We start from the raw sequence: 17,864 nt of genomic DNA on the forward strand, positions 1-17,864 counted from the left end.
TAGTAGCCAGAAAGAGTGAGAACAAGCAAAGAGTCTGAGACAGAGCACCAGATGGGAAGGAGAAAAGGCAGAAGAGTGGAAAAAAGTTAAACAAAGAATGTATTCAAGGAGACAGTGATCAGTGGTGATGTGTAGTATATGAAAGGACTGAACTTACAGAAAATAAGGAATTATATAAATACTGAAGATTCACGTATTTATCTCATAGCCCAACTGTAATTCATGAACCAACATGAGCAACAGATTATTTTCAAGGACAGTCATGAAGAAAATGGCAATATAAAAAACAACGTTCTCCAAACTGTTTTTACACCAAAGTGTCAAGTCCAGGCAAATCAACACCCTGTGGGGAAAATGTTCTTGCTTTTTCTGCATCAGAATAATGCCAAATAGAAGTGTTTCTTTCTCTGAAGAAGTTAATGTTGTAATTTAGTGTTTAGGTTTGAAGTCAAACTTTACCACATACTAGTTCTCTACTCAAGATATTTATTTGACTTCTAGGTCTTAAGACATTCACAAGGCCTAAGCACTGTAAATGTTATAGTGCTCACCTCAGTGTCACCCTATGTAGTTCCAAATGAAACCAATCTAAAACCTAATATAAGTGAGGACAGCCAGCAAAGTTTTGACCGTTCCTTTATCATCACTTTGATTCTTTTAATCTTACCAAATTTTAATTCAAATTTTAATTGTTTTCTTTAAAAGTGAAATAGTTTGTTTGGTGTTCCAACTTATCTTGCCTATCCCTGGAATATTTCAGCATTCTGTAACTTATTGTAAGCCACAAGTTCATTAGCTCTAAAATGGGTAACAGAGTACACATACATCATCTTTAATATGGTTGCAGTACATGGTAAGCATCTAGCAATTGTTAGCGATCGTTAACTTACCCGTTATTACTATCATCTTCGTTATTAAGGTAATTTAAAGGATTGAGCTTTAATTTAATGATGTATAGAAATACCTAGCATTGTAATCAACACAGTGTAGATGATAAATAATTTTTGTGTTTTTAGCTTTCATGCCCATCCCTGCACTTTACCACAGTCCTCTCAAATTAGCCAAGCATGGTAGCACACACCTGTATTCCCAGCTACTTGGGAGGCTAGAGTGGGATAGGAACACTTGAAACCGGAAGTTTTGAGGTTACAGGAAACTATGGTGATGCCGCTGCAGTTCAGCCTGGGCAACAAAGAACGACCCTGTCTCTGAATTTAAAAAAGGAGATATTGGTTGTCTTGAGAGGCAGATGTATTTCACATAATTAAAGGAAAGTGGTAGAGAAGATGCCCAAAGCAACCATTAATTTTTCCCTCATATAAATCATTTTAAAATAACTGTAGTAGAGATACTTCATTGATTCAGATTGAGTTATCATGAAGAAATAATTATCGGGCTACATTTCAACCCTGAAAGAATGAAATTACGGAAATACGATTTTCACTTCTGAAAGACCATGATTTTTTTTTTTTTTTTTTTTTTTTTTTTTTTTATTGAGACGGAGTCTCGCTCTGTCGCCCAGGCTGGAGTGCAGTGGCTGGATCTCAGCTCACTGCAAGCTCCGCCTCCCGGGTTTACGCCATTCTCCTGCCTCAGCCTCCCGAGTAGCTGGGACTACAGGCGCCCACCACCTCGCCCGGCTAGTTTTTTGTATTTTTAGTAGAGACGGGGTTTCACCATATTAGCCAGGATGGTCTCAATCTCCTGACCTCGTGATCCTCCCGTCTCGGCCTCCCAAAGTGCTGGGATTACAGGCTTGAGCCACCGCGCCCGGCCAAAGACCATGAATTTTAAAGATCCATTTAATGTTATGATTACACTTTGTTTTAACTTGGTGACAGCTAATTAATAATTAATAATTTTATTTTAGGGATTACCTGCAAGTCGTGTGAGGTATAGAGTAGATGATGTCCAGTTTCTTTACCCTGCCAGTATTTTTGATGTGGAAGAAGATTCTGGAAGAGTAATAACACGCGTCAATCTTAATGAAGAACCTACAACAATTTTTAAGGTCAGTGTCTCTTTTCATTATGTAGTCTATTTGATGTTTAATTTTTGATAGAGAATTTGGCTTAACAGATGAGAGCACTTTTTTTATTTCAATTTTTCTCCTTTTTAATTTTCTAAAATTACAATTTTTTTTTCTTAGAAACTTCCAAAATAGTAAAAAGAAAACCACTCGGTATCTCACATCTTGGAGACAGCCAGAATTTGCAATTTTGATCTCTATCGTCAGGATGACATTTCATACAAATACAAATATATAAATATATGTTTTCAAATCACATAGTCTTATACATACTGCTTTTTAAATTCAATATTATATTGTCTATGCCAATAAGTGACATTAATGCTGTTATTTTAGTGGTTTCATAGTATTTTACTATATGAGTATAACATTATATTTTTCTTTTTAATATAATATTGAGTTGCTTTACAATTAGACTGTTTCCATTTTTTGTTACAATAAATGCTATCCTGCAACTATGTGTATATCATTTTTCCCATACTCATTTTTTTCTTGAGATAAGTACTCTTGATATATTATAATTCTAGAAAACTTGAAAAAAATACCCCTTTCTATGCATTCTTTATCTTTCCTGAGAGTATCCATTTTCCTAATACCACTCAACAGTTGGATATTGTTATGTTAATCTTTGCATATATCTAGGAAAATATCTATATCTATTTGATTTTTGTAAAATTTTACTTTTCTTCAAAAACTAATGAAACAGAACATATTCACACTTTTGTTTTCTGCATATTTAAAAATATATTTGACAAAATAATGCCTGTCTCTACCTGTCAAGGTATTAAAAACATATTTTGCATTACCATAAGTAGACAATTTTATTACGTGTTTGAACATTTCCATTTTTAATAGTTACTTAGAATAATTTTTGTTACTGTGAATAAAGCATTTGACTCTACAGTAGGGAAATAGCTTTATCAGTTAACCACGTAAGTATCAGTGAGCACTATGTCTCTCATGATTTTACCGCTGTTTGGAACAGCTGATCAGTTTGTAAATTAGCATTAACCCAAAGGGCAATTGTGGCTCTCAAGATGAGATCCTGAGATCCAGGATGGTTCTGTGATCTAGGTTGAATTAGTTTACATTATTAACCTGCAGATTCCAAAAGAATTTATATTTCAGAGAACCACATAGTTTTGAAAGTATTTAACATATCTTAAAGTAAACATAGAATTGCTTTGATGTAAAAAGAAAATCAATTATAAATCCTATCACAGTGATAAATAATATCAGACATCACACCTCAATGCTGAAGCTTTTTCTTAGTTTTCATCATTTGAACAATTTCTGCTATACCAAATGAACTTGGCCTAATAATTTGTTTTTAAGAGATAGTATACCAAAGAATGTTAAACTACAAAGATTTCCAATTTTATCCTCTAGAGTAAAGTATTTCTGCCCTATAATCTCAAAAACAACTAATTCACTAGGAAAATTAATTTCTTTTTTGAGCAAGCTAATTAGCTTTTTATGTGATGGAATTTAACACTTTTTAAATAAATGTATTGGTGCTATAGAATTATGTGTATTTACTGTGGGCCCCAGTGGAATTATGGAAATGAGTTTTTAATTGGAGAGATATCATATAATATACTTGTTTTATTGGTAGTTGTTTTTTAATCACAGAGTTAGTTACTTCTTTGAGGATTCTCATCTGGCAAGTGAAAATAAGAACATTTATCTGGCTGGATTATTGTAAAGATTAAGTGAGAACGTAGTATATTCTAGCATAGTGTCTGCCACCTGGTAGGCAGTGAGGAAATTGCTCCCCCTTCTGAAACCAGAGAATCCAATACTTAAAGACCTGCATATAAAAATTATGCTGTTATGTTGTTCTTATTTATAATCGTTAACATGAATTTTCATTGCTTTTTAAGTTGGTAGTGGTTGCTTTTGATGATGGTGAGCCTGTGATGTCCAGCAGTGCCACAGTGAAGATTCTTGTCTTACATCCTGGTGAGATCCCACGCTTCACACAGGAGGAATATAGGTATTGATTTCTGTCTGATTTTGAAATACATAAAATGTTTAGGACATTTTTGAAAGGACTCTCTCAAAATTGATGTAATATGAATTTATGAGTAGACTTCCAATTTTGGTTTTGGTATTTCTAAATTAACATAATATATATGTTAAATTTTTAAATAGTTAATATGACAATTTAGTATAAAATATGTTTTAGTAATGGTTTAATGAATAACAGATACTTTAAAAAATTGATACAAACTTATTAAAATACAACATTATATTTTGGGGATTCAATTCTGATTAATGATCTGAATGGTTAGAAATAGACCTTTAGTTTCTCATTATTGCCAGGTAGAAAATTTCATTCAATTTCCAATTTTGGCATGTAATCTGCAATGATATTTTCCATCTAATCAGTGTGTATGTGTGCATGTGTGTGTGTTTGTGTGTGTACATAGTGTGTGTATATAGTGTGTACATATATATATAAATGTAGTGTGTGTATTTATAGATATACTGTGATGCTATGTGTATACATAAATTTATATATAAATATACTGTATATATACACACACATATAATACATATACATTTATATATGTAAAATATGCATATACACCAATATTATATATTATAGTTTATGGTTTGTATATATACTGTATTGGTCACCTGACGCAGCCATAACAAAATACCATAAACTGGGTGGCTTAAACAACAGAAAATTATTTTATTTTCTTTTTTTTTTCTTTTTGAGATGGGGTCTGGCTCTGTTGCCCCAGGGTGGAGTTCAGTAACATAATCTCAGCTCACTGCAAGCTCCACCTCCCGGGTTCACGCCATTCTCCTCCCTCAGCTTCTCGAGTAGGTGGGACTACAGGCGCCCACTACCCTGCCTGACTAATTTTTTGTATTTTTAGTAGAGGTAGGGTTTCACCGCGTTAGCCAGGATGATCTTGATCTCCTGACCTCCTGATCTGCCCGCCTCGGCCTGCCGAAGTGCTGGGATTACAGGCATGAGCCACCGCGCCCGTCCACAACAGAAAGTTAATTTCTTATTGTTCTGGTAGCTGACAATCCAAGTTTAAGACCAGGGTGTCCACACGGTCAGGTTCAGGGTCTCTTCTGGTCTTACAGGCAGCTGCCTTTTTGCCATATCCTTACCTGGAGAGAGAGAGAGAAAGCAAGCTCTCTGGTATCTCTGGAAACAAATAAGTATATGAAAAATATAATACGCTGTGAGAACACAGTGGTGGAAATAAGATCACAGTATTGAGGAAGCAGGCTAAGGGACACTTAACTATGTTTGAACATGATTAACATAGTTTTAAGTTGTATCTTGAAGGAAATGTAGAGTTTAATCAATCAAAAAAGATATAGACAGAAGTTCCACACTGAATAATCAGCATATGCAGAAATATAAATAAGGGGTGTGGGAGTCTACATTTAATTCCAGAATATTTTAGTAGTTTAGTCTATCCAAAGAAAAATTGAAAGTGGGATGATGATAATAATTGAGAATAATTAAAAATGAGTATCTCAGGCCGGGCGCGGTGGCTCAAGCCTGTAATCCCAGCACTTTGGGAGGCCGAGACGGGCGGTTCACGAGGTCAGGAGATTGAGACCATCCTGGCTAACACGGTGAAACCCCGTCTCTACTAAAAAATACAAAAAACTAGCCGGGCGAGGTGGCGGGCACCTGTAGTCCCAGCTACTCGGGAGGCTGAGGCAGGAGAATGGCGTAAACCCGGGAGGCGGAGCTTGCAGTGAGCTGAGATCCGGCCACTGCACTCCAGCCTGGGCGACAGAGCGAAACTCCGTCTCAAAAAAAAAAAAAAGAATATCTCAGATAATGGAGAAGTTGATCATGTTCTAGGATGACTTTAGTGTTTTAGAATTTCTTACATTGAACTAATAATTTTACGCTACAGCAGGAGCTAAGGTACTGAGGATTAAGGTAGGTGAGGGACACATCTGCAAACACTTAACACACTGAACCAAGCAGTGTTATCCTTTCATACGAATCTGCCTTTAGAAGAATCTACACAAAAGTAAATTGTGTAATATAATTACCAGAAAATCCTCCATAGCATGTATGTAAATCATTGAGATGTAAACCATATGTAAAACAAATAAGAATTCTTGTTTAATCTGTTTTAAAAGATTATTCTCGCCCACATGTACATTATTAGTTTCCTTTTTTCTGAAACAGTAACCTGTGCTTCCAATCCTTTGGATTGGATTCCAATTCCTTGCTATGGGATACAGTAGTCCCCTCCTTATCCACAGTATTGTTTTTCACAGTTTGTTGCCCAAAGTCAACCGTGGTCAGAAAATATTAAGTGGAAAATTCCAGAAATAAACAACTCATAAATTTTAAATTGCATGCCATTCTGAGTAGCATGATGAAATGTTATGCTGTCCTGTGCCACCCTGCCCTGGAGCGAAATCATTCTTTTGTCCATTGTATCCAAGCTGCCCATCAGTCACTTAGTAAGTCTGAGTTATCAGATTGAAAACAAAACAAAACAAAAAACACATAGTAAATATAGGCTTTGTTGTCATCTGAAGTTCCAGGCCTCTAGTGGGGGTCTTGGAGTATATCCCCCATAAATAAAGGGGAACTCCTGTGCACAGTTTTCTGTTTTTGAAGAACTTCTCTGAATGTGTTAATTTTGAAGTTCTCAAGAACAGGATGGATATAAACTCACTATGTTTCTCACTAAATTATCTAGATCAGGTATTCTCAAAAAATACACTTACTCTTCTAAGTGAATCCAAAAACACGCTCACAGTTTTAACTTAAAATTCCCATCTGTGTTCTTCAAAGCCCCTTGCGGCAAGTCTAATTATCTTTGGAAACTCCAAGAGAAGAAGAAAGTGATAAAATGCTTAAACTTCCTCTTTAAATAAACTTAAGTGGTGTACTGTTTCTCTAAGTTTTCATTTAGAACTCATTTCCTTGTTAATAGAAATATGCCTCTAGACTTCTCTTTTAGCTAAAATATCCAGACCAAGGTCATAAATTGAAGCAGGGCATTGCTCATTTAGCTCTCTTTATTAAGTATCTTTGCTTAATGCTGTGTTTTAAAAATGTAAATGTGTTGTTCAACGTGTAATTTACCATTTTGTACCATCTCTGCATAAAACTATTAACTTCAAATAGATTCTCTTAATAAAGTTGTTGTTAACTTAGAGAACAAAAATTAGCCAATTGTGTGGTACTAAAATTAACAATAGTCACATAGATACATGTGGGAGAATTTTGATCTTTCAGAACTTTTCTAACAATTACAAAATTGGCCTTGATTATCCCAGTTCATTTGGTGTTCTGAATTATAAAGATAATTTGGTAATCTTGTTGCATCCTACTGTGTATTAATAATATGCACAATTGTACACACATAACTCCCAGAGATTCTAAGAATCAGTATCTTGGTCATAATGTGTTTAGTAGTACTTGAATACTTAAAAGGATTAATTTTTTATCAAATAACCAGAAAATTTGAAAAATAAATGTTATACCAAATGTGAACAAGGACACTACTTTTTGGATAAATGCAAGTAATTGAATATAATTATGTTTATATAGGTCTAAATTTGAACCAAAATTCTAACTGAACTGTAAAGAAACTTAAGTCTAATGATTATCATCTTCAATTATCTCTTCATTCTTTTTGAAGATCCTTGAGGAAATACATAGATAGCAGTATCTGGATGCCTCTTAAATCCTTTATCTCATGGACATATAGCTGGATTACATTTCCTCTCCTTATTAACTAGGGGTGAATTCTGAATTCTGCCATTTGACTGTTTTCTGGCCAAAAAAATATAGAACTAAGTGGTCTGCATCATTTCCTTAGAAGGCTTAGTCCCATTAGCTACTGTTGTTTCAACTAATAGAAGTTGTTCAACATTTTATTAGTTTCCAACAACTAATCGCATAATTAATTAATCATATTTAAAAGTCATTCTCATTCATATTGCAGTATTTCCCAGCTTGACATTTTAAAAACAATATTCATGGTAGAATATTTTTATTTCTCTATGATATTTTCTTTTAATATATTCAGTTGCTAGCTTTGGCAATATGCCTGTGCCATTTCAGGTTGCTTTGGAGGCCAACACACTTTCCTTTCTTAATGAAAAAATAGTGAAGCACATAATGGTTTCTGCCAACTTCATATGCCTCATTCCCTCTCTAATGTTTTCAAATTCATTTTACTGCCTCAACTGGATGCACATAATTCCCAGAGATGCTAAATGACATGATTAATTTTTGATCATTAGAATGGTCCTTTGTATTGGGATTACTCCTAGTGAAAAACCTTCTACTTCTTGTAATCAAATTTGGGGGAAATATAAAAATGATAGCTCAGGATTTATGTTCTTTGTAGGGTGTAAGAGAAGGTAATGTGTTACAGATGGAAAGCAGTAATCTGGCACTGTAAGCTGAGGTACACACATGGTTATTACATCTCAGGAATGTCTTCATTCCAATACTTGTGTTTGAATTCCATAGAAAAAAAATAGCATTTAACAAATAATTAGGTATAAAAGAGAGATTTTAAAGATAAAATATTTATTTATCATAGAATATTTAACTGAATCATTGACCCATACCTCCCCCTCCTGTCACTGACTCCATTGACTTATTTCTATTAGATAGTCATTAAATCATTAAATTTCAGGGTAATCAGATTGAGTTAGGGCTAGTTTAGGCCACTGTAATAGGAAACCACCAAATTTCAATGGTTTAGAGTTCAGGGACCTGGGACAACTCAGGGGTGACCATCTTCAACATTCTGTTTCAAAATAACTCGTTATTACCATTTTAGTCAGGGGAAAGGGGAAAGGAGAGAGAAGTCCACATCTAGAGATTTCCTTAATCAAGTGAGGTGAGAATTGATTTCACCCCATTTCAGTTCAGTTCATATTTCGTTGTGAATATCCAGGTACAGGTCTACATTTAGATCTAACCGGGGGAGAGGAATGCTGTTCCTTGCTCAACAACTGTGTCCTAGTTCTACCTCAATTGTTGAGGAAAAAAGGGAAATGGTGTAGGTGAAGTCCTTGCACATTAAACATGTGATTGTAAATAATTTATAGATTTGTAGATTTTAATTGCCACAGTGAGTTTAAAATGACTTAGTTAGAATGCACAATGGGGTACATGAGCTGATGATATAATAGAATAGAAGCATTTTTACATTTAAATATGTATTAGTGAAGTAAATTGTTCTTAAAATAACAAGAAAATGAATATTTATTTTTTTTGAATTAAAAGCAAATCTCAGATTAACATTTCTGGTTGGTTTTAAAAATCTGTATTTTTGGTAATTTCAGTTTAATGAGTATTAATATTACATATTCCAAGCCAAACCTTTCTGAATTTCAAGCTAAAGATTGGATATTTGATACAACGAATTACCTTCTCCAGTTTTCTGAGAAGTTTCAGTGTCTTGGTCACAAAAGTAAAATAAAAAGAAAAGAAAAATGAAAGCATAATGGCAAAGTGTAAATTTGAGTTATGAGCTGAAAACTAGCATGGTGAAGACCATCAAAAATGTTTGAGAGGTTGCATTTACTATTTGGCATAACATTTTTCAATATACCAGTTCTAGCTAGACAGAGAAACAAAATCCATTGTTCTTTTTTTAGAATTGAAAGCACTTTTATGTTGTTCTATTGGTAATTGCTTAGTTGCTGGAATATAACAATAGATCTATCATTATCTTCTTCTAAAATTGCAAAAGAATAAAATAATAGGCAAAAGTAATAAACACCATAGTAAGTACTTTAATATTTGCTAAAGAAAAATCCTTCTGGTTTGCCTGCAAAGTTTTGGTGACAGATAATTAATAGGTTTTCTGACTTATGTAAAAGTAACAACATAATAAAAAGTCAACCCCTCCTTCCACATAGTTAATCATGGTATGCCTCTGTTTCATTTCCATATTTAAAAACTTCTTTACGGCTGGGCATGGTGGTGCTCATGCCTGTAATCCCAGCACTTTGGGAAGCCGAGATGAATGGATGACAAGGTCAGGAGATTGAGACGATCCTGGCTAACATGGTGAAACTCTGTCTCTACTAAAAATACAAAAAAAATTAGCCGGGCTGGTGGCAGGTGCCTGTAGTCCCAGCTACTCATGAGACTGAGGCAGAAGAATGGTGTGAACCCAGGAGGCAGAGTTTGCAGTGAGCCAAGATTGTGCCACTGCACTCCAGGCTGGATGACAGAGCTTTATTGAGACTCTGTCTCAAAAAAAAAAAAAAAAAAAAATCTTTACTTTCTGCTAGCTCCTTTGAAAAAGAAATAATGAAGTTTGAAAATCATTCAAAAATTTTACAAAGACAACCCTATACTCAATAAAGTAGGTTGTCATTATGTAAAAACACATTTCTTAAGAAAAATGATGTTTGTCTGGTTTATAATTTATAATATTAAGGTATTTTATATGTATTGGAAAAAGATTTGAGGTTTTTTTTTTTTTTTTTTTTCAAATCCTGTGAACTATATGTTATTTCCTGAGGGCTGACTTCAAATAATCAAGGGTAGGAGTAATCACATAATGGGAAGAAAATTGCCCCATAGAGATATATGTTTACTTTTATAATGGTCAGAGTTATAGTAGATAAGAATTACTATACACTTGATTCTCTTTGCTTTGTAGGGTTGTTATAGTAATTGAAACAGACTCATTTTGTTAATTTCTTGACCTTTTCACATCAATCTTTTATGGAGTCACTTAGGTAAAATGGAGGATCAAGACATTGTGTGCTTCATTTGTCATTAATGAACATCTGTTCTATCCAGAAAACAATGAGTTCTTCTTAAAACTTTTGAAATATATAACTCTTCATACTGTGTACTATTCCTTTTGATGACAGCAGCGACCTACCTGGAGCATTTGCTGCAAAGACGCTGGCTGCAACCAGGGAAGCGCAGCTGGGGCTGTGCACTCCGCAGGGTCAGTGAGAGCTGGGAACAGGCAGGGGCCCCACACATTTCTGAGTTGGTGGGGCCAGAGCCCAGAACTCACATCAGAGACTATGGACCTGGGTCCCCCTCCCGCTACAGGCTCAAAGTGTGTTCTCCCAATGCCTGGCCTCTCCCTGCTTCCGAGGCCTGCTCCAATTTCGGAGCAAAGCTGTGATCAAGCCCTGAGCATTGTCACCACCTGGCTGGGTGTGCACACACTCGTGGTAGTGCTGACATACAAGCCCCTTGCCACCTCAGCCCCCTCTGCACTTTGGGCACCAGTGAGCATGGGAGAGAAACCAAGGTGGGACTGAGGGTGTCCTGGAGCAGGCCTGCAGTCACCTCTTGGGCACAAATGGCCTGGGTGCCATGAATGGCAGCAGAAGGCAGACAGGCTCCTGGGTGGAAAGGGATGGGTCTGGTGAAACCTCACCTTCTAGCCAAGGATTGCCTGAAGTCTGGCACCCATCCTGCCAGTTCCCTGGACTGGAGTGAGAACTTATGGTGCTTTTTCCAGGCTGCCTATGGCTGCCCATGGACCAATCTGCAATCACTTTCTCCCTTCTGAAGTACATAAAAACCTCAGACTCAGGCAGACATCAGGACAACCTGCGTGATGATAGGAGCTACCCACTCTGGGTCTCCTCTCCACTGAGGGCTGCAGATATCAGGACAGGCTGCTTGCATCTAGGAGCTACCCATTTCAGGTCTCCTGAGAGAAATACTGTTGCTCAATGAAGCACCTCTTTGCATTGCTCACCCTTCAGATGGCCACATACCTAATTCTTCCTGGATGTGGGACAAGAACTTGGGACATGCTGAATGGCAGGCCTGAAAGAGCAGTAACACCAGTAGGGCTGACACATGTCTCCCTGCTTGCCACATTGTAGACGATGAGAAGGACAGAAGAGAACCAAAGTGGCCTTTTAGTGATCCCAGACTTAGGGGCTCCCTGAGCCAGGCCTATGATACCCTCTTTGGGACTCTGGTTTCTGTTGTCTCCAAGCTACCAGGTGCCACCACTTTCCCCTCATTCAGACATACGTGCCCTCAGTGGAAGCTGCTTGTGGTGCACCAGATCCAGCCGCAGGCTTGCATGGAGCTGGCATCTGTGCTGGCTCCTGGAGCTGCCCTTCCCACCACAGTAGCCAGCGTGCATGGCTGTGCACAGTGGTGGACCCCACACTCACTCACTCATCCCCACCTCACTGCTCTGTGCCTGGCTCGCCCTTGGCAGGCATGGGATCTAGGCTGGTAGAAGAATCCAAGTGAAGCCTGCCAGGCTGAGTGGGTGAAACAAGCCCAGTGGGCTTGAGCAGAATTCATGCAAAGGTGCCACCAGCCACAGAGGCTTCCTACTGGAAAAGCTACACCCCAAGGATTCTGTGACATTTTCTACAACTGTAGACAAATGTTTGTATATTTTAGAAGCATACACACAACCAAAAATCTCAAATTGTAACAAATCTTCCACATTGTTCCTCTTTTATTTCATTCCTTCAGTTTCTATTTTTGACAAAGATACAACAATGGTATTAGTGTTTGCATGCCCCATGTGATCATTCTTCCTTCTTGCTCTACTACCTTTCCCTGAAACAAAGAGCTAAACAAAGAGTTCTTAACAAGCTAATGGCATTTCTTCATTCTTTATTGTTGAAACATCCTCCATTTCTCTTTCTCAAAATTATCTCCAACTAGTTTCATTTTTTTTTTGGTGGTGGGGGCAATGAATTAAGTCCAAGTAATATCCCCTATTACACATAAACATTCTAAATTTAAACTTTGATTTTTTAACCATTCAAGTGATTGGGTAGTTTCTTCATATCTATTTACAATTACATATCTTTGTTTAAATAATTTTTTATAATTTGTTTTTCATTAGAAATTGAGAAAAATGTTAATCTTATCTATAAAAATTATATTCTCAAATTCACATTATACAATGAATGAAATAGACTATAGAGATCATTTAGTTGGCCTAATAAGTCAACCATTCAATACTTGACTCCTTAGGCAGCCCTTAGGAAATATGTCCTTCATACAAACATAAACAGATTTCAGAACACAGAAACTGTGACTTTGCCCAATTGTGCTTCCTGTAGTTGCAGATCTGAGAGGCATACTCTTATTGTCACTGCATGTTCATATTTTCTAAGGGGTTTTTAGTCAATTATCTATTTAGAGATTTTGGAAATTAGTTACACTGTCAGAGTCAGTAAATTCCTTTTATGTATCTTTCATTTAAACCCTACAGAAATAGCAAAATCCTAATAGTAGTTCAAACACATATTACTTGAGATTACATTGACTCCTGTAGGTGAAGTAAGTTAGCCTTCTGAAGAATGAGAATGACATTTGACCTTCATCTCAGGATGATGGACTAAGACTTACACACACTGAAATTCACTTGTCATCAGTTTTAAAAGCAAATATTGTGAAAAGGTCAACACGTCTGGAATAGATCATAGAATCTAAATGTGAATATTGATTTTGAGTGGGAAAAGCAGTATGTCACACAATTTATCAAAAAAATTGCCAAATACAATTAATTGCAAAATTTTCAAAGATATATGTCACCTATATAGATAGGCCTTTGTTATTTATTTAAAAATGGAAATGTATCAAATTTAATGTTAACCATTGCATGGTTTAATGTCACATTCATGTTAATTTTTAAGATTTGAATATTTTCAAGTGTAATTTCCATAACAACCTAAATTCAAAATTTATACTGGTATATATATTATAAAAATAAGGGCAAATATTCCTAAGTTATATTTGTTAACCTCTTAAGTTGTTATATTGCTAAACTCAGAAAAAATATTGTAAGAAAAAAATATTTCAATTTATATTATTAAAATATTTCAATTTATATTATTAAAATTTAATATATCAAATTCAAAATCAGGATGTTATACATGTGAACATTCTGAAATTTTGAAAAATTTTAACTCCTTCAAAAGATAATCTTATCACTTTCTCTGTTAAAATAAAAAATTGGTAGTTGGTTGATTCACATGAATTAATTTTGTAATAAATGACAGGTTGAAAGTTGTATACAATTTATATTTAAAATAAATTTCTCAAGAAACTTTATATTAAAGAATAAAATTAGAGTATATTTAACAAAGGATTAACATTTTACTTCTTGATACACAAAGCAGAAAAAGTATAATTTATAATCAAGACATTCATCTTTGTAAACTATGAAAATGCAAATAATATTATCACAGTGGCCAAAGAAATAGCAAGTGAGCAGTTCTTGTTAACATTTCATCATAAAGAGAATTAAAATTACCTTATGTTGAGGAACATAGCCATCATTTTTTTTTTCTTTTTTGAGGCAGGATCTCATTCTGTCTTCCAGGCTGAAGTTCCATGGCTCGGTCATAGCTCACTGCAAGCAGTCTTCCATCTTAACCCTCACCCTTCTAAGTAGCTATGACTTTAGGTGCATGCCACCATGCCTAGCTAATGTTTTAAAAAATTATTTTGTAGTGACAGAGTCTTGCTATATTGCCCAGGCTATCATTCTTATAAAACCTTCCAAGTTTGGACTTAGAGATTTTGAGAGAAGATTTTAATAAGATGAACAATAGTTTGGAAAGAATGATTTGTCTTGAGTGCAAATAAGTTAATGAAAGCTATCTGAAGACTATAAAATAATATAAAACAAATGCACATGCAGAGAGCATAACTTGATTGCTAAAATTGTTTTCTATTTTAATTTAGATTTGTTGTCCAATATAGGAGCTGACTTTACCTGAAGATAGCCTTTCCTGTCTTTTTATGGCACTATTAAAACCTTGCCTCAAACATAATAGGTTTTTCCCATTTAGCTATTGATGGAATGATTCTGACAATCTTTCATTACAGTTTTCATAGGCTCTCTGTGTACCCACATGGAATTTAATTTCTCTTTCACATTTCCATTTTGCCATTTGTTCATGTAGCAGAGTGAAGCAAGTCTTCCATGAACAAAGTACTCAGGTCCAAACAATTCACTTTACATCCACTGTTTAGAATTTACCACAAACTTTTCAATACAAAAAGTGATTTTATAGGTCCCATTATTTCACTGTATTGTATCTATGGGAAATTTCGATCCAAGTGAAACATGTAGTAGGATGCATTTATTTTATTTTATTAGTGATCAATGCAAACATATTTGAGACAAAAATAACACACTAAATGGAATCCTACGGTGATGAGTCTGGAGAAATAGGGAGAGTTGGATTGTGAAGGGACTTACTGAGCCATATTAAAAACTTTGTTAATTATCACAGAGAAAATTGAAGACACTGAATTGTGTTAAACAGGCAAATGACATATGCATAGCCTCTTTATGGAAATCACTTTGTGCTTCCACAATCTCCATGGAAAGTAGAATTTTACACTATTTAAATCTTGATTCAAAATCGTGAAATTTTTATAACCAATTTATAATGGGTAAGTCATTCGTCTCCCAACTCCTTCCGTGCTTAATTGCTGTGCTATTTACTTAATCTTCTGAGAATGTTTTTTACTTCTGGTAAACCTTTCACACATGGTTTCATGCCATTAGGTAATGTACTGAAACCAAAATCACATGCACAAAAATAGAGTGAACAGAAAATATATATCAGGCAATTGCAAACAAGGGAAAGCAGAAATCACTATGTTAATGTCAAATAATGTATAATTCAAAACAGAATTATGATTACCTGTACACTCGGTCTCACTAAAAAAAAAAAAAAAAAAAAAAAAAAAAATTGTAAATTTTCAAGCAAGAGGAATAAATTTGCTACTTTAATATATCCATATAGTTTCCAGCATAGATAAAACCATACAATTTGTTGTCCAAAGCAGGACACTTTTGAGAGTAAGAGGAGCCCTCTATAATAATTAAGGTAAGGTAATAGACAAATAGGGATGTGTTTATCAGGACCTAAGCCCATTGTGAGTCGAGGAGCATACTGAATGTATATCACTTTCATACAATAGTAAAGTCAAAAATTGCAAGTCAAACCATCACCTATCAGGTATCTTCTGTACTTTAGTATGTTTAAAAAATGTATCCAGCATATTCTTATGAATTTAAGCTTTAAGAACCAATGGCTATGAGAGATTAGAACACACTATTTTAATGAGAACAATATAATAATTTAAGCAAAGGCAAAAACAAACACCTTAGATTGTAGTTTCTGCTTTCAAATGTTTGGATAAATTGTTTATACTTCTGTTTTTATATCCTCAAGATGAAGATTCTTTAAGGAACTGAATAGAAGCGAAACTCTTAATGACAGAAAGCAAGCATTCTTTGGAACATATGTAAAAAGCAGTGTCTAGCTTTTTGGCCCTTAATTAATTTTCTTGTCTAAAAGCCATCCTAAGAATTCTGGGAGAACTGCATCTCTCTCCTGATTCAAGTCTTTTTAAAACTGTTTTTCTTATTTAAATATGTAAAATTAGATCACTCTGATGCAATTACTCCAAGGTTACAAATAATCGGAGTTCTAGTGGGTATTTTTTTTTTATTCTTCCCTTCCCATTTTCATTAAATTCCCTCATAGTAGATGTAAAAACAGTACCTTAATTGGTACTGATCTGCAAATATATTGAACTCAAACATGTCAAAATAAATTAGATTTGTCTCTCAGTACAAAGAAAGCAATAGAGCCAGATTGAATCTTAGTGAAATTTTATAGCATCTATTTACAAACACTTTTATATCCTAAATTGCCTGGCTTTTAAAATAATTAGAAGCTTTATTCGACATATACAACATTTACTTTTATTGTTACTTCTTGAACTCAACAATAAAAGTAGATTTTAAATTGTACGGTAATTGTTTCATCTATATTTATACCATAAAAACTGGGTCTAACATTTAGACATTGCAAATTATGTTATTCTAGTATAGTCATTATTCAGAAAATTACTTAAAATGTACTTAATTGAAAGATTTATTGTAATCTATATTTTCAAAAAACACTTAGAAATATTAAACAGATATGTATGGCCCGGGTGCGGTGACTCACACCTGTAATCCTCCTGCACTTTGAAAGGCTGAGGTGGGTGGATCACGAGGTCAGGAGTTCAAGACCAGCCTGGCCAAGATGGTGAAACCTCGTCTCTACTAAAAATACAAAAAATTAGCCAGGTGTCGTGGTGAGCGCCTGTAATCCCAGCTACTCAGGAGGCTGAGGCAGAGAATTGCTTGAACCTGGGAGCCACAGGTTGCAGTGAGCTGAGATCGTGCCACTGCACTCCAGCCTGGGCGGTAGAGTGAGATTCCATCTTAAAAAAAAAAAAAAAAAAGGACATGTATAAATTAGTTTATATTTTCATGAGGTTATATTGTAAGTATTGTGCATGTAAATTCTGAAGCAGTTAACTTTTTTGGTTTGCATTTAATCTGCAAAGATTTACTTTTAAAAAACAGATTTGGAGTTATTTTAATCAATTTTCTTCTTATGAAAGTACAATTATTTGTGATACATCCAATACAATGTAATATTATTCAGCAATAAAGTGAAATGAGATATCACACTACAAAAGGCATAGAGGAAATTTAAGCCCATATTGATAAGGAAAGAAGCCAGTCCAAAAATCTACGTACTGTATGATTTCATCTATGTGACATTCTAGAAAAGGTAAACATATAGAGGCAGTAAAAAGATCATTAGTTACCAGGGGTTCAGGTGAAAAGTAAGATGAGTAGATGAAAAACAGAAACATTTTAGGTCAGTGTGAAGGACGTTCACTAATAATTGATCCTAAGGGAGAACTCACTGTGTGGAAGATAGCACATAGTGTCACTAGGTGAACCAGCTGGAACAGAAACCCAAACGCTCCCCTCCACTGCATTCTGGGCTGCAGTACTACCAGTGCCTGAAC

At 35.0% G+C, this 17,864-nt stretch overlaps 1 protein-coding gene across 16 annotated transcripts in view; it reads left to right on the forward strand.

Annotated features, from left to right (window-relative positions):
* PCDH15 (protocadherin related 15) overlaps positions 1–17,864 on the forward strand; it is a 1,849,154-nt gene that overhangs the window by 1,689,521 nt on the left and 141,769 nt on the right. For all 16 annotated transcript variants that reach the window (XM_033215155.1, XM_033215225.1, XM_033215195.1 and 13 more), the window contains 2 exons: positions 1,871–2,011; positions 3,913–4,025. In XM_033215155.1, the coding sequence (XP_033071046.1) occupies positions 1,871–2,011; positions 3,913–4,025 (254 nt within the window). The remainder of the gene's footprint in view (positions 1–1,870; positions 2,012–3,912; positions 4,026–17,864) is intronic.

The sequence above is a fragment of the Trachypithecus francoisi genome, unplaced genomic scaffold (assembly GCF_009764315.1).
Source record: "Trachypithecus francoisi isolate TF-2019V2 unplaced genomic scaffold, Tfra_2.0 Contig00586, whole genome shotgun sequence".
Lineage (NCBI taxonomy): Eukaryota > Metazoa > Chordata > Mammalia > Primates > Cercopithecidae > Trachypithecus > Trachypithecus francoisi.